At 35.8% G+C, this 27,672-nt stretch overlaps 1 protein-coding gene across 2 annotated transcripts in view; it reads right to left on the reverse strand.

Moving 5' to 3' along the window:
- The window catches only part of FNIP1 (folliculin interacting protein 1), a 124,068-nt gene that overhangs the window by 62,296 nt on the left and 34,100 nt on the right, over positions 1–27,672 (reverse strand). For both annotated transcript variants that reach the window (XM_024557092.3, XM_053912201.1), the window contains exons 2-3: positions 14,419–14,545; positions 1,269–1,403 (exon numbers count right to left, since the gene is read on the reverse strand). In XM_024557092.3, coding sequence (XP_024412860.2) covers positions 1,269–1,403; positions 14,419–14,545 — 262 coding nt within the window. The remainder of the gene's footprint in view (positions 1–1,268; positions 1,404–14,418; positions 14,546–27,672) is intronic.

A 27,672-nucleotide genomic window follows, 5' to 3' on the forward strand; every position in this document is an offset into this window, starting at 1 on the left:
CTGGTTGCAGTGTGTATGAGAAGGCAATCAATCGATATTTCTCTCTCATGTCTCTCTCTCCACCCCCACCCCTTACCCACACTCTCTTTCTAAAAGCAGTGAAAAAATGTCCTCAGGTGAGGAAAAAAACATTGTATTATATAAAAAGTAAAAATAAATAAATTACTGTTTACAATTTTATGAGACCATACAGTTTGCTATTAAAGGTACACTTTGCCTGATCTTATATATACCAAATAGTTATCATGGATGACAATGGCATGTCATATATTTTAATGTAATATAATCTATTATATAATAAAGGTCATAATTAAGAAAGTGCTATTACCTTTAATGCTTTATTTTTTAAAGGCCCTTATTTGAAAGGTCAATTCTTTGCAAGTACTCATTAGTAAAATCTAATCTATAATCATCTGTGTAAATCAAAGGTAATTAATGTTCTAGTTACCTGAAATCACATTTTATCAAGTGTAGTGGACTATATCCTACAATAATTAAATGCCTTCTTGCTAAACAAGCAGATTTCCAGGACCATACTGAACCTATCAGAATATATGGGTGCATGACTGAGAATCAGTACCTTAAAAAAGAAAATCTCTAGGGATTCTGATGCAAAAGGAGATTACAACCCCTCACTGCTTCACGGTACCTAAAATCTGAATGCATTTGCTAATATTCATTTTTTACTGCATAATATTAGAAAGAAAGGCAAGCCTGCACAGTTGGTCAAATTAGAAAATGTCCAAACTGGCATACATATGATGACGTATGTATGCATCAGCACTATTAGGAAGGTGAAGAAGGAATAGAGGAGGGCAGGAGGAACTATGTAATACCTCCTAATATCTGGATTTTAATAATTTCAGAGTTACTACTGTCCCACTCATTTGGTATGAGGGCCAATTTCCATCCAAACACAATTACCTAATTACAAGTACTTATCTTCATATTTCAATAATTAAAAAGTATTTATGTAAAATAAGAAATGATTCCAGGAGCCCAAAAAAGCTGAAGTGGGAAATAAAAGGTGGAGAAAATACTCCTGCTACCAATGCTCATAGTTCTCTGTACTTCCCCTATCCTAAGATTTATTGAATTGCATAAACTTACTTGTTTAATTATCTGCCTCTCCAGCTACAATGTAAGCTCCAGGAGAGTAAAAACTAGTCCATGTTATATTCCCAGTCCCTAGAATAGTGCACAACATATCATAGATACTGAAAATATTTATCAAGGAATGAATAAATAAATGACAGCAGTGTTCTTACCTGGTACTTAGGACACTGATCTTTCACATCAGAAGATGAAGTAATAGAACTATCTAAAGAAGAAGAACTGTCTCCTCCAGGTTTCAGTTGGCAGCACTTCCCAAAGACTTTAACTTGAGCATCACTACAGAGTTTCTGAAATAGAAACATTATCCCCATTCATATTTTAACTGATTTTTCACCATATACAAATTTAATTATAGCATAAAAACCTTTGAAAAATCAAGAATGAAATAATTCAAAATACTATAACCTTAATATAATGACTATTTGCATTTTACCATATTCTCTCCAATAATGTTTTCGGTTCTTCATCTCATAACTATAACCCTTGTGAAGACTATATTGTACTTTTCTCACCAACAATACTGAATCATGGGGATTTTTCTGTATTACTGTGGATGTTAATTACTAGCAATTTAACAAATACACTGCAGCACTTTTCAAATTATTTGTCCTCAAAACCCCTTTATGCCCTTAAAAATTATTGAGGACCACAAAGACCTTTTGTTTATGTGAACTGTATCTATCAATATCTTCCCATATTAGAAATTAAAACAGAGAAATTCAAAAATACTTATTAATTCATTTAAATATAATACTCCCACTACAAGTGAATATAAGCAACATTTTATGGAAAGCAACTTCTGGGGAGAGATGCACAAATGCAAATGAGAGCTTTATATTTTACTGTACAAGGTCTGTCTGGAAAATGTCCAACCATTGTTAATATTATGAGAACGGTTTGCATAACATCAATATAACCTGGCAGCCAAGGAGAGAGGACTGGAATGGCGATGCATGAACAATGATGACTTCACTATACTAGTCAGTGGGGGCGGTAGACACCATTGAGTGAGCATGTGTACTGTGTGGCCACAGCATTCAAAATGACTGAGTGAGTAGAACAACTGATTCAGAAAGCTGCAGCTATGGGCAACTGATGATTGGCAGCTTTGTCACCACAATGTGCCTGCTCATGCATCACATCTAGTGCTGAGGTTTTTGGTGAAACATCACATCACCCAGGTGACTTAGCTACCCTACAGTCCAGATTTGGTGCCCTGCGACTTCTGGCTTTTCCCAAAACTAAAGTCATCTTTGAAAGGGAAGAGATTTCAGACCATTGATGAGATTCAGGAAAATACAATGGGAGAGCTGATGGTGACTGGGAGAAATGTGTGTGGTCCCAAGGTGCTAACTTTGAAGGGGACAGAGGCGTCCCTGTCCTCTATACAATGATTCTTTTATCTTGTAACTTCAATAAATGTCTCTTGTTTTTCATAGTGCGTGGCTGGATACCTTCTGGACAGACCTTGTATGTACATACATAATAAGTTTAACCTTTTGAAGTGAAAATGTATTAAACAATTACATTTTTAGTAAGAGCTAACCTTAGGATGAGGAGGTTGTGTAGTCTAGTATGGAAGAAGAACATATTTCTATTTGTTTTTCTTTATTCCTCTTGCTCTCCTCTCCCTCCCCAACAGACTGAGCTTTCACTGCTCACAACTACCAAAGTTACGATCCACCAAAGCCTGTGATAATCCTCCTGAAAGCACTCCAGTGCTTTCTTACTCTTCCATGAAACAAACCTCAGTAAGATTTCAGAAGAAGTAATCTGACTAACATCACAATTTTTGGAAGACCAAAGGCATTGTAAAAGAGAGCATCTGGTAATTCCAAATCATCTCTAATCAAAAGTGTAAGGACAGAGTGTGGTAAAATAAAAACAAAGGCTTTAAAACAAAATAGACTGAATTTAAATCCTGGCTCCTTGGACAAGTTACGTGACCTCTCTAAGCCTTATCTGTCTAATGGGGAGAAAAACCCTACCTAATGGATAGGTTATTTATAACACTTTAAGGAGTATGTATGCGTTTGTGTGCGTCTGTCATTATATACTTATAAATAAATAAATAAATAAAGTACCCTATACAGTGTCTACAACCAGCATACTCTTACTGATATGTATTTATAAATATTATTAGAAAAAAGTTAAAGCAGGGGCTAACATAACTGAATCCCTACTCCCGAGGTCAGGAACTTCACTAGATATATTTCATTTACAGTATTTCATTTAAACACTCACTAAAAATATTGGTATTTTCAGTATTGATATTGTTGGCAACATCTTAACAACTTCACAACTTATTGATCACCAACAAAATGCTAGGGCTTTAAGTATATTTTCTATAATACTCAGTGAGGTAGATATTACAACCCAATTTTACTAATGAGAAACCTGAAGTTCAGAGAAGTTAAGTCACTTCACCAAAATTACAAGACCTGGTAAGTCTGTAATATACATAGAATCAAAATCCAGTTGGTCCTTAAGATCCACTACCGCAAACCACCAATTTATCTGTTAACAAAAGCATCTGAGTACCAAGCACTAGGGAACAAGGTGAATAAAAAGACACAGTCCTTTTCCTCATGGAACCAACAATCTAATTGGGAAAAGAAATACTTAACAAATACTTAGAGAAATATATAAAATGATATATATTTCAAATATATTTTTTAAAAGTAATTAATAATGATGTCAACTCATCTAACTCATAGGCATTTACTTTCTGGTCATGTACTATTTATTCTGTTTTACATAGATTTTACTCTTTTATTCCTCACAACTCTACAAAGTTGGTCCTATTATTAACCCCATTTTACAAATGAGAGGTCAAAGAACAACGATGTTTAAATCAATTATCCAAGAGAGGACTTAACTTAGTCAAGAGAGTTCAAGGAAATTTCCCTTGATTGTTTACACCGTGACTATTTAAAAAAAAAAAAAAAAAGGCATAGGAGTTAAGGTGAAAAAGAAAGATGGGGAGGGCTAGAAAGACATTCCAAGCTGAGGGACCTATATAGGTCCAATCTCTGAAACAAGAAGTAACGTGATAGAGAGAGAAAAGAAACATACACACATCACTTCCAGGACTGGAGCATAAAAAGCATGCACAGAGGCATACACAAGAGCACGTGTGTACATGTACACATACACACATTCACCCTTCTCCTACCAACTTCACAGCTGTCCAATATCTTTTCTCTTTCCTATTTTGAAGTTGTGACTTTTCTGGAAACCAAACAACTCTAGTGGAAGATGGTCTAGTGAGGGGACTGGGGACGGGACAGTCACCAACCCTCAGGTAGACATAGGCCTTCCATGAGCAGAACTATAGGGCAAAAAGGGTTTGGTTTTCTTATCTTACTTTTTTACTTTTATTCCTAAAGGAAATGATACAATATTTTTAATCCACAATAACTAACAACACCCTACTTAAGCATAAGAAATAATTTATAAACATCACTTCCTTAAGAAAAAGTTTTATAAATGGATTATAATTTTCATTCTTTCTCTACGTTTATAATCCTGCATTAATTTGTTATATTGTTTTAGCCTTCTTCAGTGTGAGAAAGTTTTCAGTCTCTCTTTACCTTTCATGACCTTGACACTTTTGAGGATAGATTATAATGCAGTTTTGCAGACTGAATTTGTCAGATGATTCCTTGTAAGATTCAGGCTATACCTCCTGGAATGTAGTACCTCATGAGTAACAGTGTTGTTCTCATTGAATCTTACCATGAAGCATATGATTCTGATTTGTTCGACAGTGATGACAGTCTTGATATTTGATGATCATATGATTATGCCTACGAAACATCTTCACTGAGAAGAAATATTTTTTCCTTTGTAATTAATATTTTGGTCATGGTAATTATAAAACTACATGCTGTTTATATACTCCAAATATACTGTTTCTCATCAAACTTTCAATTTATTTACATCACTTCTATTTTCCTATTTTATTCAATGAGTTGTAATCTTCTATCATTATTTGCTTTTATGCTGAAGTTTTCCTGACTTTACCCTTCAAGTGAGAGCCCCTTCAAGCTGGTTTCTATGTCCTTTTGACCCATTCCCATCATTCTTTATACTTTTAACACAAAGTTTAACCAGGCTCATCTTTTCTTTCCTTGTCCCAGCCCAAGGACCAATCAAGTTCTCCAAGGAGTTCTGGTTCCTTTCAACAGAGAATGGACTTTCAGACAAGATCTAGATGCTAAGTATGCCTGTTACATTTGGGTCTCGTTCCTATACCCTCTCAGTGGGTGGAGCTAGAGAGTATATGTGTCTCCATACACACACACACAAGCTTCCATCTACATTTATTGTGTTGTGTATATATATGTGTGTATGCATATACATAAAAATATAAGTGCATACCAATATCTCCTATTCCAATCCACAGGGTTCTTCTAGTTTTCTCCCCTTTATAACTCCCTTCTCTAACATTGAGAAAAACATGCCTCTCATTGTCCTTAACATATATTTATTTTATCGACTCCCTTGTATGAAACCAGTATCTCATTTCCCCTGTCACTCCCTCACCTGCATGATGATACCAGGATGGATGTCCTCCTCATCCAACTTGGGCCCTGATAACCTGTGTTAGCCAAAATCTTATGCAGATGCCTCCTCAAACTACCTGGGCTCTTGATACTCTGCTCTGGTCCACCAAGCCTCCACCAACTGACATTAGTGTTCAGCCCTATCTACTGGTTTTAGGACTGAATTATTTAGAAAGGTGAGAAGGGTGGGAGAAAGGCAGGCATGGGGGATTAAAATCTTTAACCCAGACACATAACCTGGACACATATTATAATCCATGTTCCTGACTTGGTCTCACAAATGAAATTCAAATAAATAACTGGGACTTAGTACAGTATTTCTCAGTTTATAAGTCTTTCACATGAATATTCAACTTTTTTTCTTGTTCTGTCAACTTTTCAAAAATTTAAGTAGTATATAACTAACGTATTATATGATTCAAAAGTGAAACAATAGAAAAAATTATGCAAAAAGAACTTTAAGTTCCCACCTTCTTCAACTATCCTATTTCCCACCCCACACATTCTCATTAAATATAAACTAAAAAAATCATACTTTATTTAACCAGTCACCTATTAATGAATGACACTGTGGATAACACTACTGCATCAAGACATAAACATAGATAATTTTGGAGTATCTCAGATTACCTCCCATGGAGGCTGTACCATTTCACTCACTAACTCTAAGAGCAAAATGCTGTCACTGAATGTTTGGGTTTTCGCCACTTTAAAAGGAAAGAACTAAAATCATAGTGTAATTTTTTCAATTCCTTTACTACAACTGAGAGTAATAACTATATTAAATGTGTAGTGAATCTTTATTATGTGAACTCTCTGAACTCATCTTTTACCCAATTTTGTACTAAGTGGTTCTCCTGTCCTGATTTCTAGGAACTCTTTATGTAGGAAGATTGCCACTTGGCTTTATATATTGTAACAGACCCCCCCCCCCCCCAGGTATCATGTGTATCTTAACTTTCCTTATCATGTTGTTTTCTTTTTTGTTTGCTTTTGCTTTATTTTGTTTACCACACAAGGTTTTGGGGTTTTTTTCATTTGATTGTCAAATATATTCGTCTTTTACTTTTTGGCCTCTGGATTTAAATAACTCATGTTTTCATTTGTGGTATTATAGTTTTATTTTACATTTAAATGTTTGATACACTTTAGATATGAATCCAAATTTATCTTTCTTCTCAATGGCTTTCTAATTATCTCAATACCACTTACTACTCTTAACCTTAGTGATTTAAGATGATGCACATTTGCTGAATACTAAATTTCTCCATGTATTTGGATCTATTTCTGACCTTGTATTTCGGTCCACTAGTGTAACTGTCTATGTGACACACTGTTTTAATTATTTAGACTTTACTGTATATTTTTTAATCTGGTAAGGCCAGCTCATCTACACTGCCCTTCTTTTTCTGTTTTCCAACCAGTTATTGCAAATGTTTTCCATTTGAATTTTAAAATCAGCTATCAAGTTCCACACACCACCTCCACAAATAAAATAAAGTTGGCATTTTTATTTAAATAAAAATATTTCACAAAGCCACTTAAAGAAAATAGAAAACTTTATGACAGTGAATATTACACTCAAGAAGATATTTTGCCTTCCCATTTGCTCAGGTAAGCGTTTATGTACTTGAGACGACCTTTAAAGTTCTAAATACATAAGTTTTGTTAAGATTATGCATAGATATCTTTAAATGGCTATTTTAAATGAAGTCTTGTTTTCCTTTATATCTTTTAATTCCAAGTTATTTGTATCTATTGACTTACTGATTTCTGTGTATTAACTTTTATATAGAAGCTCCTATAGCAGTCTATGGAAGTTTGGCTCTCCATTTATAACTGATGATGACATTATTTTCTCAATATTAAGATAGAATTTCTTCTCAATAAAAATTTTGGTAAATTATATGGCCAAATTAGCATTTATAATCTTTGTTCTCTCTTGCAGATTGTTTTAAACTAAGAAAAAGGAAGAACATGAGATGTGATTTCACTATTTACCATATCTAAGTAGAATGTTGCTGTGTACAGACAAGGCAACAAAAGCAAGTTGCTAACGCCTAAACTATCTCAGCATTACATGTGGACCCAAAATTTTGTGTAAGAAGTTTAAAATTTATATCACACAGTCATTCTTTGCCTATGCAGAACCCACATGATTTGATGTTCCAAAGGTATAAGTACAGTAAAAATGAAAAAAAAATCACTTAAAGATCAAACAGCTTGCAAGTTAGAGGCAAGAATAGTATTTGAATGTGTTCTGTAGTATTCAAAGAAACATATGAAATCTTCACAAAAGTATTTATAAGATTTTGATAATACACTTCTTAACTGTAATTGAAACTGATCAAAGTATGTGCTGAGTACTTAACACATGACAGGCAGTGTGCAGTTTAGGAAACAAAGGTGGATAACAAAGGAATTTTTTACTTTGTTTTTTTACCCAGTCCAACAACAAATACACAATCTGTGGCCAGCTTGCTCAGTAGAGCACCGTCCAGATACATCAAGGTTGCGGGTTTGATAACCAGTCAGGGCACATACAAGAATCAACCAATGAATGCATAAATAAGTGGAACAACAAATCGGTGTTTCTCTCTTTTCCCCTTCTTTCTTTCTAAAATAAAACTTAGTAAAAAACATAAATACAAATACACAATTATAGTTATATATAGACATGTGTAAAAGACTATGAGCAAAGGATTATGAGAATTCAGATGGAAGAAAAAAGAAGTAGGCCTAAAGGAAATCAAAAAGAATTCATAAAATTCTGATAAAATGAACCCTGAAAGATGATATCCACCTAGGAAGATGGCATGTAGAATGAGGACACACAAAATGAGTGAGCCTGGAGTGATTTCTGGTCACTGATGAATGTGTCTAGAGAAAACTTGAAAGAAAAAGGAAGCTGGTGGAAAAATTTCAGAGGACTGAGGAATGAGTGATTGGTATGAGATTAGAGCCAGTAGACAAATTACTACTCAGACACAGACAGAAAGGAGACTTAGAGAAGTGGAGGAAGATAACAAGAGATAGAGAGACTGGGAAGCTACACTGAGGAGAGCCTGACAGATACTGAGACAGACTGACATCCCAACAGTCACTGAGAAGGAAGACTGACAGTGACAAAGAGAGAAAGAGGCAAACAGAAAACAATGAAGAACACACATGTGAAGGAAAAAGTAAGAGGCTATTTTGCTGGTGTTGGGTTTGAGGCTTGAGGCCTTGTGAATGTTTGCAGGTAAAGGGGAAAAAACCTAACTGAGGGGGAAAAAGAAGACATCAGCAGAAAAAACTAATGAGACTAATGAACCCCCATTCCCAGAAAGGGTAGACAGGATGGGTTCAAAAACCAGCATGAACTAAGACTCACAAGGCTGTTTAAAATAACGTAAAAAAGGAAGGATGTGAAGAAACAGACGATGAACAGCATTAGTTTAGATAGAGAGTACAGGTCACATGCTGCAATTCAGTGGAACATTGTCAAGCACAAAGAAAAACCTCAATAAATATTTGCTAAAAAGTAATCAAAAGAGCCCTGGCCAGAGTGGCTCTGTTTGTTGGTTGGAGCATCATCCCATCCACCAAAAGGTTGTGGGTTCAATCCCCTGTCAGGACACATACCTGTTTTGGGTTCGATCCCCAGTAGGGGCGCCTACAGGAGGCTACCAATCGATGTTTCTCTCTCTGTCTCTCTCTTCCTCCCTCCCTCTCTCTAAAATCAATAAACATATCCTCAACTGAGGATTAAGAAAATAAAGGATTCAAAAGAGTATTGATTAACCAATAAATGTCAACCTATCAGTTCAGCAGTATGAATACAAAGACATGTGTATCACTTTTGCAACCATCCTTAGTTTTCAACTGTCTGCTTGACCATCTATTGGGCTAGCCAAAAAGTTCACTTAGTTTTTTCCTGTAAAATAAGATACACTTTTCATTTTCACCAATAACTTTATTGATTTCAACTTTTTGAGTATGTCAGCTATCTCCCACATTATATAACGTTGATTGCTCTCAATTAATGTCTCTATTTGATTGCTATCAACTTCAACTGGTCCACCCAACCATGGAGCATTGTCCAGCAAGAAATATCCAACACAAAACCTCACAAACCACTTTTGACACATTCGATCAGTCACAGCACCTTCTCCATAACACTGCACAAATCTTTTTTTGTTTCTGTTGTTCTCCCCTTTCTTAAAATAATAAAAGCATATTATGCCGAAAATGTTGCTTATTTTCTTCCATCTTCAATATTAAAATGGCTGCACAAAAATTCACCAATTTTGATAATTTTTTTAAATGCACAGTGATATGACAGCTGAAAAAACACAATCTAACAAAATTGTTCTGAATGAAGTTAAAGACAACTAGCACCACTAGAGCCATCTTACAGAAAAGATCAAATGAACTTTTTGGCTAACCCATACGATTCTGTGACTCTTTGGCATGTCACCACCTAGACAGTCAAACCAAAATGCTGGATTCACCACACATTTCTTTCTCCTTTATCCTCTACATCTAACCATTCTCCACACAGCAGCCAAAGTGATTTTTTTCACCATTTTTAAAAATTGAGATAAAATTGACATATATTAGTTTCAGGTATAAAGCATAATGATATTTAGATATTTTTATATATTGGGAAATGATCTCCACAGTAAGTCTAGTTAATACCCATCACTGTGCATAGTTAAAAATTTTTTTCTTCTGATGAGAACTTTTAAGATCTGCTTTTAACAACTTTCAAATATACAATAGAGTATTATTAACTATAATCACCATGCTGTTCATTATATATCCATGACTTATTTTACTACTGGAAGTTTGTATATTCTGACCCACTTCACCCATTTGTCCCACCTCTCACTTCTACCTCCAACTACCACTTATCTCTTCTCTGCATTTATGGGTTCAGGTTTTTTTTATTCCACATATAAGTAAGACTATACATATTTGTCTTTCTCATTCCCATTTATTTCAGTTATCATAATGTCCTCAAAGCCAATCCATGTTGCTACAAATAGCAACATTTCATTCTATTTTACGACTGAATAATATTCCACTGTACATATATACCACATTGTCTTTATCTATTCATCCATCAATGGACACTTCAGTCAATTCCATGTCTTTGCTATTGTAAAAATGCTGCAATGAACATAGCATTCACCTATCTTTCCAAATTAGTGTTTTTATTTTCTTTGCGTAAGTATTCAAAAGTGGGATTGCTGGCTCATATGGTAGTTATATTTTCAGTTTTTTGAGGAACCTCCCTACCGTTTTCCATAGTGGCTACACCAATTTACATTCCCACCAACAGTGCACAAGGATTCCCTTTTCCGTCACACCCTTGTAAACACCTGTCTTTTTTATAACAACCATGCTAAGAGGAGGTGATATTTCACTGTGGTTTTACTTTGCATTTTCCTGGTGATTAGTGCTTTCGACCACCTTTTCATGTATGTGTTGGCCATATGTATGCCTCCTTTGGAAACATGTCTATTTAGAGCCTCTGCCCAATTTTTAAAATTAGATTCTGTGGGATTTTTTTTTTTTGCTATTGAGTTATATAAGTTCTTTGTATATTAAACCCTTAACATGATTTGAAAATGTTTTCTCCCATCCAGTAGAGGTTGCCTTTTCATTTTGTTGACAGGTTTTTTTGCTGTGCAGAACCTTTTTAGTTTGATGTAGTTCCACTTTGGTGATTTTTGCTTTTGTTGCCTTTGCTTTTTGTGTCAAATCCAAAAAATCATTGCCAAGACTGATGTCAAGGAGCTTGCTGCCTATATTTTCTTCTAGGAGTTTCAAGGTTTCAGGTCTTACATTTAAGTCTTTAATGAATTTTGTTAGTGTTATGTATAGTGTTAGATAGTAGTCCAGTTTCATTCTTTTGCATGTGGCTGTCCAGTTGTCCCAACACCATTTATTGAAGATACTGTCCCCAATATATATTCTTAGCTCTTTCATCATACACTAATTGATCACATCTGTGTGACTTTATTTCTAGGCTCTCTACCAAACTGATTTTTTTTGAAATGTAAACCAAATCCCTTTAACAGCTGCCCTCTGCCTTCAGGATATAATCTAAATTTCAGGCCCTAAATACTCTGGTTCCTGCTCTATCTTGCTCCAGCTTCATCTCCTAGCTACTTTACATACTAATTACTATCATTCCAGCTAGACTTGCCACCTTTTAGTTCCTTCAATTCACCAGGCTCCTGGGTCACTTTTCGGACTACAATTGCTGGTCCTACTACCAGGTATACTCATCTCCTATTCCATGCCCTCAATTTCTTCAGATCTCAGCTTGAATTTCACTTCCTCAGTGAGACCTTTCTTAATACCCCTATACCCAAAATAAGGAAAACTAGGTTCTCTTCTCTGGAATCTCATAAGCACTGTATGTGTCTTGTTCATAATATTGAGTAGGCCAAAAAGTTCATTTGTTCTTTTCCATAGATGGCTCTTAGTAGCATTTAGTTGGTTTTAATTTCATTCAAAATAATTTTGTTAGATTGTATTGTGACAGCTGTCATATCAGCATGCATTTTTTAAATTTTTCATTTTTTTTTTATTTTAACATTTTTTTATTGTGGTTCAAGTATAGTTCTCTGTCTCTTCCCCCCACCCCTCCCCACCACCCCAGCTTTCCCCACCTCCCTCCCTGCCTCCACCCCCCCATTATTGTCCATGTGTCCTTTATAATTGTTCCTGCAAACCCTTCACACCTTTTTCCCCTGTAATGCCCCCTCCCCTCTCCCTTCTGATCACTGTCAGCCTGTTCTGAATTTCAGTGTCTTTGGTTATATTTTGCTTGCTTTTTCATTTTGTTGATTAGGTTCCTGTTAAGGTGAGATCATATGGTATTTCTTTTACCACCTGGCTTATTTCACTTAGCATAATACTTTCAGCATGTATTTTTAAAAAACTTATCAAAACTGGTGAATTTTTGTGCAGCCATTTTAATACTGAAGACAGAAGAAGATACACAACATTTTTGGCATATTATACTTTATTATTTCAAGAAAGGTAAAAACATAACTGAAACACAATAAAGATTTGTGCAGTGTTATGGAGAAGGTGCTGTGACTGATCGAATGTGTCAAAAGTAGTTTGTGAAGTTTTGTGCTTCAGGAAGGTGGACCAGTTGAAGTTGATAGCAATCAAATCAAGACATTAATTGAGAACAATCAATATTAGATCACATGACACATAACCAACATACTCAAAATGTTCAAATCAATAAAGTTATGGTGAAAATGAAAAATGTGTTTTTATGGAAAAAACTAAACAAACTTTTTGCCCAACCCAATACTTAATCACAATGTGGAATTATCAATCTGTGTATTTCTTCAATGTCTACTTTCTCTAAAAGGTGCCTAATTGCAGACACCAAGAAGACAGAGACTGCTAAATCTCCAAGCGCCTAGTACTCTGAAGATAGTTATGTAAAAAAATAAATAATACTTCAAGAACATCTTGCAATGCTGATTTTTTATCAGATTGGAAAAAAGTGTCTAGATAATGGCAAAACATCTGAAAAAACCACAATCTCCAGAAAATTGGAAAATGTTAGTAATTACAAGAACATAGTAAAACTTGGCAATCAAAGTAATTAAAAAATGTACCTATTATATGCCACTGCAGTAGATGCTGTGGATGTAGCTGTAGATAAAACAGACTACAGTGAATGTATCAATTTTTTTCTAAGATCATAAAATCTCAATTACAAATTCCCAAGTCTCAAAAAATAAATATTTTTTGCTTTAACTGACAATTCTACTGGTAGTAAAGACTGCCCTAAAGTATTCTTTTTTTAGTTGTTTATTAAAATGTTAGTGAAAATCGTCAGTTTAGGAAAGGCAAGAAAACATAATTCCAGGATTCCATTTCCAGATTACAGGACTGACTCATTTTGGTTTTTTTAAAATTTACTTTCTTTTAGAAAGAGGCAAAGGGAGGGAGAGAAAGAGACACATCAATGTGTGAGAGGTACATGGATTGGTTGCCTCTCACACACCCCCAACCAGGGACCTGGCCAGAACCCAGGCATGTGCCCTGACCAGGAATCAAACCAGCGACCTTTCGCTTTACAGGCTGGCACTCAATCCACTGAGCCACACCAGCCAGGACAGGACTGATTCTTTATACCAGGAAGTATGATGGCAATAACAGCAGCAAAGATAACCACAATCATCTAGGTTTTCTTGGCTGACCAAGTGAATATCCACATACTACTGCTACACTAGCCATTTATTTCAAAATATGATGCTGAAAGTGAACAGAATAGATGCTGTTGCTATCAATGTAGAGTAGGGAAAATATGATAGGCCAAGGGCTACAAATTTAACTTGCTTTGTACCTTCAGACAAATAATTTTAGATAAGTAATTTCACGTCTCTAGATCACACTTCCCACATCTGTTACGGTGAGAGGTTTGGACTAGATCCTCTGTAAGTATCCCTGTAGCTCTAGTTATATTTCTCAACATACAACATAAGGAAATAAATGTCAAACTAAAATGTTCTGTGGGATTAGACTGATGACAAATAAGGCGAGTGTTTTTTTCCTTTAAAAAAAATCTAAAAATCAGGGCTCTGAATTATAAAAGCATGGCAAAGATGTTTTACACTAACAAACAAAACACCACAATTAAAATTTTACTCACTCTCTTGAGTTAAAATATATGACATTAAATTTCAACCAAGTTAATAATGATGCTCACCGATACTGATATGTCCTCATTTTTTCTCTTAACACTGGAGTCAAACAAGACATTTCTCCCTCGTCTTTCACAGTCTTGATATACAATCAGTCGAATCTGGCTTGGATCAAACTCTGGCAAAGGCCAACTAAAAAAAAAAAAAAATCCATTAGAGTTTTTCAATAAATATTTCACATCAATTTCTAGAAATAATGCCTATATAACAAAACCCAAAATACAATTTAGCAATTGTATTATTGCTAAAGAATATATAGTAGACCTTTTTATAAAAGACAACCATTTAGTTTAGGGATGAAAACTTATAAGCTATGACACTTTAGATTAAAAAGTAATAATAAAAGTTGTGGCAAGTATCACTCAGTGTATATAAAATATACTCATCATCCCATTATTAATCTAAAAACAGCTAATGTAAATTTTAAATATTAAGTACATAAATATTAAGTACATTTAATATCACAAAAATACATATGGATTTCATGGCATGGACCCTAGCAGCATAAAAGTAAGCCTTTATTTTTAAATAGTTTTGTTACTGTTTCTTTAATATGGAAATGCAAAAACAGTAATAGTTTTCAGTTTAAGTAAAAGCAGTTAAGTAACTATAAAACAATAACAAGTGAAAAAATGATGAACAAATCACAAATGTGCAAATTCTCATATAGAGCTGATGTAAGTATCACCACAACCTCTTTAAAGACAATCTTTTAAACTACATACTAAATAGACAAAATCTAGTAAAACTGCGGTTGACCCCAGCAATTCCATTTCAGAAAAATTTAATATTATACAAGAATATTCATAGCAGTACTTTTCATAACAGTTGAAAACTCAAACAATTTCAGTGTTCATCAATAAAAGAATGAGTAAATATATGATGGTATATTCAGACTATGGAATACTACACAAGACAATAAGCACCAGTTATAAGCAAAAACAAACACTGACGCACACACAGAGCTACTGTATTTTTCCATTTAAATCAGGTAAAGTTTTATCTAGGGTTGCATAGTTTTTAAAACTATAAGGAAAATGAAGTGATGGCTTCAAAGTTTGGCGAGTGGTTACCGCCTGGAGTAAAGTGCAGGGGGAGGGGAGGATTGGAAGCGTAACCAGAAAGGGACCTACTAGGTGGACTGGGACACTATGTTCTATATTTTGACTAGATAGTGCTTAATAGATACTCACTTTACATAAAAAAAAAGCCACTGCATTTGTTTTATGTACTATTATAATGAATTTATTTCACGATTAAAAAGATTAATATAGTGAGAGGGATAGAGAGGAGAAGGAAAGAGAGAAAACAGTAACCTATGAATACTAGCTTGGTGAACTGAATCCACAATTGATGATGGGACAGTTGCTAATAGGAGAACTGCCATTCCAGGAGATGTCATTAGTTACATTAAGATGAATGGTCAATTCCTTTGAATCCATCTGTCACAGCTCTTGGTTTGGTTTCTTCATTTCCATAAGAAAACCTGAACCTGCCCTGGCTGGTGTGGCTCAGTGGATTGAGTGCTGCCAGACTGAACCAAAGGGTCGCCAGTTAGATTCCCAGTCAGGGCACATGCCTGAGTTGCCAGCCAGGTCCCCAGTAGGGGGCACATGAGAGGCAACCATACACTGATGTTTCTCTCCCTCTCTCTAAAAAGTAAACAAATAAAATCTTTAAAAAAAGAAAAAGAATATTGACGCAGGTTAAACATCCTGTACCTAATAACATAAAACATCTTCATTTCAGCGCTGACCAGGTGGCTCAGTTAGTTGGAGTACTGTCCACATACCAAAAGGTTGCAGGTTCAATTCCCAGTCAGGGTATCTACCTAGGTTGTGGGTTTGAGCCCCAATCAGAAGGCATATGGGAAGCAACTAATCCATCTTCCTATCTATCTTCCTTTCTTCCTCTCTCTCTAAACTCAATAAAAAGCATATCCTCAGGTGAGGATTACAAAAAAAAAAATCTTCATCCCAAACTCTTGGCAGTAAATACAATTTTAATTTTCTGTCTAATCCTTAGCAAATGCCCATGTGTTAGAAACTGATGGAAGACCCTCCTAGACGTTCAAGCTAAACCACAGAAATTCATCCTCATACCACACTAATTTGCATTCCATTAAACTGCTTTTCATAAAACTGTGCTTTGATTTATGCAAAAGAAACGAAAAGAACTGACTGACAAAAAATGATAATCAGGGGAGTGGTCTCATGTAAAACAAGACAGAGCATTTTAGAGGAAGAAATGCCATGATAGTCACTAAAAGCCATGCACCAAAACTTTACAAAGGAGTCACTGGTGACCGTGGCAAGGACAGGACTAAGGAGCAAAGAGTACAGGGGTCAGAATGCAGAGGACAGAGAGTGAATGGGAACATAAACACAGAGTTTTAAACAACTATCAAAAAAAAGGGAGAGAGAAAAGGAATCATGAAGTAGAATGGCAGCTATTTTATTATTTAAAATGACATATCTGAACATGTTTACATACTGATGACAGAATGTGAAGAGGAAGGGAGATGGTGACTGATAAAGCAAAGCTTCTGAGGGAGTGGAGCAGGATAGGATACAGAGCACAGGTGAATGGTTTAGACTCAAACAGAAAAAAGGATAATCCCTACACTACACCACAATGGGGGAAAAGGAAGTGAAGATGGACGTGAGTACAGAAAGATTTGTAGACAGGAGGATAAAGCTGAGTAAATTCATGTCCAAGAGCCCTATTTCCTTTGTAAAGTAGAAAGGAAAGAAAGAAAAGGTTGCCATGACTGAGATGGGTCAGCTGGTTGGACACCATCTCTCACAGTGAAAGGTCGCAGGTTCAATTCCCGGTCAGAGCACATGCCTGAGTTGTGGGCCAGTCCCCGGGGTGGGGCATGTGTGAGAGGCAACCAATGTTTCTCTTACATGTCAATGCTCCTCTCCCTCTCTTTCTCCCTCCATTCTCCTCTAAGAATAAATGAAATCTTAAAAAAAAAAAGAAGAAAAAGAAGAAGAAGAAAAGGTAAAATGTGAGAACAACAGAGAGTAAACAGTGTTTGCTGTGAGAAAGAAAATGTTAACTAGGAAACCTAAGATTTCTGGGAAATGCTGGAAATCTACATGAGGTTGAAAACCACGACTATTTACCAGCCACAAACTAAACAGGTCATTTTCTCCAGCAAACACGTAGGTGCTTGAATTTGGATCAGACTGAGCCCAAGTAAGGATTTGGATAGGTAGATGGAACAAAACAAAAGTGGAGGGATAGGGGGACAGAGCAGAAGACTGACAAGAAAACAGCTGGAATGATGGAGAGTGGAATCTAAGCTCGTTAGGGAAGACAGAGAAGATTGGAGGCTAGCCAAGTTGAAGAAAATGGAGGCAGTGTGGTCAAAGTACTGAAATAACATGAAGAAAACAGTGGGGAGGGAAAGATATAAGGAATAGGAGACTATAATCACAGGGCAGAATACTAGAGTTTAAGATATAAGAAGTAGAACAGTTCATTCATTCATTTAATATAGATATGTGCCTACTATGTGCCAAACATTGGTTAGGGTGAGATGAGAAAAAACCTGCTCTGGAAGCAAAGAGACAGCAATAGCTAAGCAAAGAAATAAACAAACATGATAATTTCAGGTAAGCAGCAGATAAAATAAATCAAAACAGGAAATCAACAGACTATAACAGATAGAGGTGTGGCAATTGGTGGGTAGTATGGAAGTGGGAGTGGTATATTAATTTTTTTAAGTGTCTATATGGACAAACCTCTGAAGAGATGAAAAGTTGGATTTTGCTATATGTGAGGTCTTCCAACAGATCTTGAATAAGCAGATCCCCATTTCATTCATCCAAACCCCAAGACACCCAAAGAATAAAATACAAATTCCTTTGCTTAACTGTAAAGACATTCAAAATCTGGCCCTGAATCACTGCCTTTCCAGAATTATTTCATGTCACCCGTGATATCTCACACTGGTGATGATCATCTCAAAGGTGCCAGGATATACCAGACTACTCCCAGTTTCGTGCCTTGGTACAAACTTCTATCTGAAATATCCTCAATCACCTTGGCAAACTATTCATTCTGAAAGATCTAGCTCAAATGTCACCTCCTTGGAAGCCTCCACAAATTCCTCCAGTACAGTTAGTTGCTGACTTCTGAGATTACACGTACGTTAGGTTATAAAGCTAATCGTATTTCCACATTGTACTGTAATTTGTCTGTTTACATGCCTGTTTATTCCTTTAGAAATAAAGCTACCTGAGGACAAAGTTTATTCATCTCTGAATCCGAAGTCTCAAACACATTAAAAAGTAAAACTACATATCCCCAAGCAAAGGTAACACTACAGGCACTAAATAAATATTTCATGAGTACATGGAGTGAACAGTAATATCCCACAACCTGAGAAAATAAAACAAACTTTCTTAAAAAACTTAAAAAAGCATGTCTGTCAACTAATGAATGAATAAACAAAATGTGGTATAACCATAAAATGGAACATTATTTGCCTATTTAAAGACTACAGGCTACAACACGGATGAACCTTAAAACATTATGCCTTAAGTCAGAGGTCCCCAATGTCCCTCCTACCCATCCCTTGACACCACCTACATTACCGCCTGAGCTCTGCCACCTGTTTCCCCCCAACAATCCACCCCAGTCCGTGGAAAAACTGTCTTTCACAAAGCTGGCCCCTGGTGCCAAAAAGGTTGGGGACTACTGCCTTAACTGAAAGAAGCTGAACAGAAAAGGCTACATATTTTGTGGTTCCATTTATATGACCTGCCCATTGTAACAAAAGGTAAATCAGTGGTTGTCCAAGATGGGAGGAGGGCGGGAGTGAGAGGGGGGATGACTGCAGTGTGTACAGGGTTTCTTTTCTTTATGAGGTGATGAAATGTTCTGGAATTAGAAAGTGGTGAAGGCTGCACAACTTTGTGACCATAACTAAAAGAAAAAAACATTGAATTGTACACCCTTTTAAAGAGTGAATTTCATAGTATGTGAAATTTATCACAACAATAATAAAAACCTTAGAATGCTTTTCTCCCAAGTTTAAACATTTCCAAATAACACTGCATGTAAAAGCTAAAATTATGAAGTTTGTTGAAAGAAACATAGAAGAACATCTATGCAACAAAGGGTACACAAAGATTTCTTAAACAAGACACAAAAGTTACTAAACATAAAAGAAAAAGGTTGATAAATTGGACTTCATCAAAATTTAAAACTGCACATAAAAAGACAGTATTTTCTTTAAGGCCAGCTATAACTGGAAGACTATAAGCAATGTATATAACTGACAAAGAACTTATAAACAGCCTACAAAGAACTCTTACAAAGCAATAAGATAAAAAAATCCTTTTTAAAATAGGCAAAATACTTGGTCATTTCACATAAGGAGATATATGAGTGATGAATGAACAAAGCACATGGAAAAGATGCTAACAGTATTAATCATCAGAGAAACACAAAGTAAAACCCTCCACAACCATTAAATGGGCTAAAATTAAAAGGACTAATAACGCCAATTGCTGGCAAGAATATAAAGCATTTGAAACTCTCATACATTGTTGGTAGGAGTGTAAAGGGGTACAAGCATTTTGGAAAATTATTTGGTAGCCATAACCCAACAATTCTCATAGGTACATATTCAACAGAAATGAGAATGTACGTTCACAAAGACTTTCACAAAAATATTCTTTGCAGCTTTATTTAAAGAAGCAAAAAATGAGGAACATCCCAAGTGACCATCAATGGGAGAATAAATAAACTATGACACATTCTATATTGAAATACTACTCAGAAATAACAAGGAATGAACTACTGATCACAGAAAATCACAGATGAACTCCAAAACATTGTTGAGTAAAAAAATCAGACACAAAGCATTCAGATTGCTAATTCCATTTATATGCAGTTCTAGAACAGATAAAACTAACCTATGGTGAGAATCAAAACAATGGTTGGCCACGGGTGCAATGTGAGGTGAATGGACTAGAAAAGTGTATGAAGGAACTTTATGAAGTGACTGAACTGTTCTACATCTTTATTGGTTTCTAGTTAAATAGGTGTATATGGTTTCCAAAGTTAATCAAATTATACACTTAAAATGTCTGCATTTTACATATATTGTAGCTCAAGTTTAAAAGGAGAGTATTGTATGGAAAAGATAACACTCTATGTAACCAAATCACATATTTACATTGTAGATACCTCATTAAAACAGAGATTAATTAAATATTTACCATACTCAAAACACAATGCCGGATACTGAGACTCTATCTGTTGTCACATTCTTTATCTATGGATTCATTCACTGATTTGAAAGCAGTCACTAAGCATGAAAATAAAAATATGACTACACCATGAAAAAGCTCACAGTCTAACAGGAAGACAGATAAACAATTTGTCAGCAATGCAACATAGTCTGTGACTGAGGAAAATTTAACAACCTTCACAAGAACTCTGCATAGGTAGGTGAGGTAAGGACTCACTAAAGAACAATATACAATAAATAACAGCTAACACTTATAAATTGTAAACCAGCTACAGTTATAAAGGCATTACAGATGTCAATTCACTTAATCTTTACAACAACATTAATTCACTTGATCTTCACAACAACCCTATTCCTATTTTACATATGATAAAACTAAAGCATAGAAAGATTAAGTAACCTGCCCAAAATAACATGCTACTTGTTAGTGGCAAAGCTGGGTTTCAATTCCAGGTAGTGTGCTTTTGGAGTATTACTGATAGATCAGCAATAAAAAATTTTTTTTAATTTTTAAAAAGTAGGAAGTTCTACTTAAATACCTAAAGCTTATCAGTGGCAAGTGGGGAAGAAAGGCATTCTCTTCCCTCAAAGAAGAAAATCGCATGTGCCATAATTCTTAGGGACTCTAGCTCATGAGTGTGCAGCGAAGAAACAAACACAGCTACAGAGTCAGGCTGGGCCATATCAACATTCAGAAACATTTTACACAAACACATCAGAACCTCGTCAGTTAGGCAATGAGTAAACAAGGGAATTTAACAATAGCTGCAAGATCATTTGTGTACTTTAGAAAACCACATTGACAGAAACTTGGAGAACTGACTAGAGAGGGAGGTCTGGAGGTAAGAATAAGTTATAATCTGAAAAAGGAACAGCACTGAAGATAGAAAGAAAAGGACAGAGCTCGGTGGTATTTAGGAGATAGATAGAACCTGGGAGACTGGATATAAGGAATGAGGGAAGAGAAAGGCTAACTCTCTGTTTTCAGATTTGATTCAAACAAGTATCATTAACCAAGGTGGGGGTTGGGGGGAGAAAGTCTGGAATAAAAGTGTTAATAGGTTGAGTTCAAGGGGCCTGGGAAAACTGCAAAAAGATTTCCAACAGACTGATGAAAAAAACTGGTCTAGAGCTCAGGAGAAAGGCTGAGACTAGAATTCTAGACACAGGAGTTACTGACACATAGTTGGTCATTATATCATTCAGGGAGAACATATTAATTGAAAAGAAAAAGGAAAGTGAAGGATCAATAAAGTAGAATTTTAGGACAGCAATATTTTAAGGACAGAAAAAAGCTGGGGAAGATCAGTAAGGACAGCCCACCAGAGACAAAAGAGAAAACCGATGGTAAAATGTCATTTCAAAAGTCAAGGATTTGAAAAAAAAGAATAGTGCACAGTGCCAAAGGCTGTACAAAGGTCAAAATTTATAAAAATTACAAGTATCTATGGGATTTATCAATGTGGTGATCTTTGGTACTCTTGCAAGAACCATTTTAGTGGAGATGTGCAGTGGGGGTGGTAAAAAAAACAATAGCAACTGATCAAAGGAAAAGAGCTGAGAAAGTAAAGATAGTAAGTATATGCTATTTAGAAAGGTTTCCTGGTGAAGGGGGAAGATATAGGAATAATTTTACACATAACTGACCATCTAAACTGCAGTTTTCCTGCAAAGTAAAAGGGAGCCATAAACACACTGGAGTAAACTGAGATTATCTGGGGCAACCAAGATCTATGGTCACCCCCCAACAGGTAGAAGAGGTGAGGCTACAAAAGGCTGGGGTTTTTTTCTTGAAGTAAAAAGTATAGAATGTATATATTTATCTACTGCAAAAAAAGGAAGGCTCAGTAACTAGATGAGCTTAGACTTTGAGACATGCCTGAATAAGGTAAGAATAGAGATGGTAATTACATAGCCTTATATTTAAACAGAATCTTGTGTAAAATTGTTTTGGTCTTACAAAAGAAATTCCTGGAGTCATTTGTTACTTTAAAAAAAACCCAAAAACCACCTGGCCCTGGCCGGAGCGGAGCGTCACCTCATCTCATACACCTAAAGGTTGCTGGTTAGATTCCCAGTCTGGGCACATGCCTGGGTTGTGCACTCGGAGCTGGTCAGGGAGTGTATAGAAGGCAGCGGATTGATGTTTTTCTCACACATCAATGTTTCTCTCCCTCTTTCTCTCTCTCTTCCCCTCTCTCTAAAATAAATTTTTCTTTTAAATGTTTAAAAAGAAAAAAAAGCTGGTCAACGTTATCTGGAAAGACTTCTCTGTACTTCTTCAGATCTTCAGAGTATGTACCTGAAATGGAGAGGTTTTTTTTAAAAAGCCTTGATTCCCTTTATGTTATAATGGAAAGAAGTGTGAAATCTGAGATTTATAGGTATATGAAATTGAGTATAAATAGATTTGTTACCAAAAAAGTTGCTTGGCAAATTAATTCTATTTCAAATACACTAGGAGAACATGTTATTAAACAACAAACAATAAACCAAATGACCCCTTTAATAGTCAAATAATCTCCTGGGGTGGGGTGGAGGGATGGGGAGAAAAGGCACACAACTGTAACTGAATAACAATAAAAAATTAAAATTAAAAAAAAAGTTAAATAATCTTAAATGGTAATAGTCACCCTGAATTTATTCATTTTTTAAATTAAAGAAGTAAAAGAGAAGCAAAAATGACCTACCTAAAGTCACTCTTCTGTGCTGGCTCATCTTTCCCCTTTCTTTCACTCCCACTTCTAATCTTCTACTGGTATTCACTTCTTTTTTTTAAAATTATTTTTTATTGTTATTCAGTTACAATTGTCTGCATTTTCTCCCCATCCCTCCACCCCACCCACCCCAGCCAATCCCACCTCCCTCCCCCACCTCTACCCTCCCCCTTGATTTTGTCCTTGTGTCCTTTATAGTAGCTCCTGTAGACCCCTCTCCCCACTATCCCCTCCCCACTCCCCTCTGGCTATTGTTACATTGTTCTTAATCAGCACTCAAAGGGCTTGGAATAATCCTTTATTATACTAGAACTTAAATCTTCTGATATCTAATCCACCATGCTTTCCACTTCACCGTGTTGCCTCTTTTCATCAAAATTTAACTGAAAACATAACTAAGCCAAATCATTAACAGTGGTTAAGTACACCAACACCTTCACAAACTTATCTATATACTATAGCAAAAGCTTCCTCAGTATTAATCTATTGTGTTCCGCACATTAATTTAAATGTTAGTAAGAAAACTACTCAGTGATGAACCACAAACTATTTTAAGACTTTATACAGATGTTATTTATAGTTTATGTCAGCTTATCTGCTCTGCATGTTTTTTATCAGACACCTGCAAAGAATGTTAACATGCTAGAATAGACACCTTTACACACTGACACTGTACCCCAGAAGACCATATGAATTCCTATAATGCATGTTACTAATTGCTAATTAGGGCTAAATCATGCATTCTCCATGAGGACAAGGTGGCTTCCAAGAAGGCGAATTTGGGAGTAGAGGGCTGTGGAGGGAGGACGGAGACAAAAAAGAGTCTTAAGATATTATATATAATAGGTGTGACTTCCAAAGGGCCACGATGCCTAAGCAAATACATAGTACATCTGTAATATTAGAATTTGGGGGAGGAGGTGGAGATTAAGGGGAAAAAATATCTAAGAAAGGCTCCTTAGTGGGACAATAATGGAAAAAAAATGGTTGAGAAATACCAGGCTAAATGCCAGTCTGTGTCTCAACATTAACAATTGACAATTGTCACGCTTAAATAATTCACCTTTTTTTGCCCCGGCTGGTGTGGCTCACTGGACTGAGTGCTGGCCTGCAAATCAAAGGGTCACTGGTTCAATTCCCAGTTGAGGGCACACGCTTGGGTTGCAGGCCAGGTCCCCAGTAGGCAAACACACATTAATGTTTCTCGATTTCCCTCCCTTCCCTGTTCTAAAAAGTAAATAAGCAAAATATTTTAAAAAATAATTCACCTTTTTATGCTATTTGACCAACTCTTCTGCTTCATCAACCATCTTAAAATTGATTTTCAAGTGCTTGTAGATAAATACCAACCAACTGGTCTCTTCTCTTCTACTCCTATTTCCAACTGATTATCCATACAGTTTCACTTTTATTTAGCATCAAAGGGTCTGGTAAAATCTCTGACTACACAGTACACCTGAAGATTTCACACCTGAAGAAATCACACCTGAAGATTTTCATTCAATAATTATTTGTATAGTGCCTACTATGTACCTGGTACTATGCTAGTTTTTCTTTCCTCAGCCTTATCCATCATTGTTGTCCCATTGAAATAAACACACATGCAAGATGATGCAGACTAACTCTGAGAACCTATTCATACCCAGAGCTCCTGCAAGTGAGGAGAGTGCAGCCAAGTTTCAAAAGCTATGCATGCGGAATTAGGGAAAGAGCCCCCAGTACTGGAAAACATTCTGAGTTTCGTAAAGGATAGAATACTACTAAAGGAAGGAAAGGATGACGGAGGGATGAATGGACGGAAGGTGGGAAGGGAGGAAGAATGCTAAATTAGGCTACAGGAGACAAGCAAAAAGCTTACCCAACGTAACACCAAAATGCCAAGAACGGTCACCATCAGAACCCCAAAGCACTATAGCCAAAAGCATCACATTGAACTGGAGAAGTATTTTCTGGACATGGGATAAGTGATCAGAGTTTTTTTTTTTTAAACCTATAGAAGGATTTTGCTTTAAAGAAATCTGGTGCTAACTAGCCAATGTTTAAGTGTCTCCTGAAACCAAAGTAAATGTCTTCCAGTGCTTTTGACTCTACATAACATTTTAATTTGGGGCCCCACAATGCAGACAACATTCACCATTCCCTCTGTAAAACATACTGACAAACAAAGGAAGGCAAATGAATGTGTATTTATAAGTTTTAAGCTAAAAGTAAAATGTTACAACACATAGTTTTATAAATCCCTCACTTCAATTGACTTTTCCATTAATTTGCATGTCCCAATTATACCAGATAAGAGTTATGTTCCTTTTGATATATTTACTGTGCATTTTAAAAAACAATAATTGTGAACATATCAGGTATTTCCAATCATTTCTAAAAAGGATAATTTTTACTGTTTGAAAAAAAAATTTAGCCCTGACCAGTATGGCTCAGTTGGTTGGAGCATCGCCTGTAAACTGAAAGGTTGCAGAGGTTTGATTCCGGGTCAGAACACATGCCTAGCTGCAGGTTCAGTCCCTGGTTGGGGCACATATGAGATCCCACCCTTCCCCTCTCTCTAAAATCAATAAGCATGTCCATGGGTAAGAATTAAAAATATTGGTATCCAGTAACTGAGATATTATGACTGAAAGCTACTATAAGTTCATTATAGTATTTACAAAAAGAACATTTACTTAAGTGTGAGAAACAAAATGATACATGTATCAGATAATTATTTACTCAGTTTACAGACATTAAAAACTCAATTTTTTGTAGAGTCAAGGACCCAATTCAATAACTTTTAAGTTATTATGGATCAAAAGACCTAAGGTCAAAATATATACAAAATTAGAGAATTCATATACGGAAAAGAGGAACCATAAAATACATGTAAAAATTACATTCTGGAAAAATTTTAAAGCACTGAAAATAAGAAAAAATGTACATCATTAGTATCGTTCATTGCATTTCTTCTAGGAGTAACACATTAAAGAAGTGCTTAAAAAAATTATCTTAGCCCTGGCTGGTGTGGCACAGTGGGTTGAGTACTGGCCTGCAAACTGAAAGGTCGCGAGTTCAATTCCCAGTCAGGGCACATGCCTCAGTTGCAGGGCGTGCAAGAGGCAACCAATCATGTTTCTCTCGCACATTGATGTTTTTCCTCCCCCTTTCTCCCTCCCTCCCCCTCTCTCTAAAAAGTAAATAAAGCCTTTTAAAAAGAAGAAAAGCGAGAAAGAAATTATCTTAGCTCTGGCTGGTGTGGCTCAGTGGATTGAGTACCAGCCTGCAAACCAAAGGGTCACAGGTTTGATTCCCGGTCAGGGCACATGCCTGGGTTCCGGGCCAGGTCCCCAGTTGGGGGAGTGCAAGAAGAAACCAATCAATCAATGTATCTCTCGCACATCAATGTTTCTTTCCCTCTCTTTCTCCCTCTCTTCCCCTTTCTCTAAAGATAAATAAATATTAAAATAAAAAAAATTAAGTAGGTCGGATCATCAGTAACAAAATATCATTCTTGTACCAATTTTGCTTTTCAATATAATTCACACTGGTTTTGTAAACAATGGAAATTCCTGCAAGACTGATAACTTACTAATCACAAATTTTAGTTTATATTTTATTTTGGTTTTTCACAATTCAGTATCTTCCTAAGTAATACAGGAAAAGGCTAGGAGACATAATGAATACAACAGAACTTCAATTAATTTGTTGAATAAGTGAGTGAATGAATGACTATTTAGGAGGTACTTTAATGTTGGAAGCCTATATGTATAGGCTTTATGTATACTAATTATTTATCTAAGGATCTGTAATTCTCTAACATGACAGATATATACTCCCATGATTTGTTTGTTAATCTCAGTTCCAAAGAATTTATCAATTCAGGCCCTAGCTGGTGTGGCTCAGTGGACTGAGCGCCAGCCTGTGAAGCAAAGGATCGCCCAATGGATTCCCAGTCTAGGGCACATGCCTGGGTTGCCAGCCAGGTCCCCAGTAGGGGGCAGGCAAGGGGCAACCACACATTGATGTTTCTCTCCCTCTCTTTCCCCCTCCCTTCCCCTCTAAAAAATAAATAAAATCTTAAAAAAAAAAACCCCATCAATTTAGGCCTTTTTCTTATCAGAAAAATATTTTTCTACATTTTAATAACCATTATATTTTAATAAACTAAATGCACTATACTAGATAATCTTTAGTCTGTTTATCTTTAGTCATAGTAAATTCAATTATACCCAGAATATTAATAAAACTCCAACAAATGTCATTTATATTTCAATGACAAGTATAGT

Source organism: Desmodus rotundus, chromosome 10 (genome assembly GCF_022682495.2).
Source record: "Desmodus rotundus isolate HL8 chromosome 10, HLdesRot8A.1, whole genome shotgun sequence".
Lineage (NCBI taxonomy): Eukaryota > Metazoa > Chordata > Mammalia > Chiroptera > Phyllostomidae > Desmodus > Desmodus rotundus.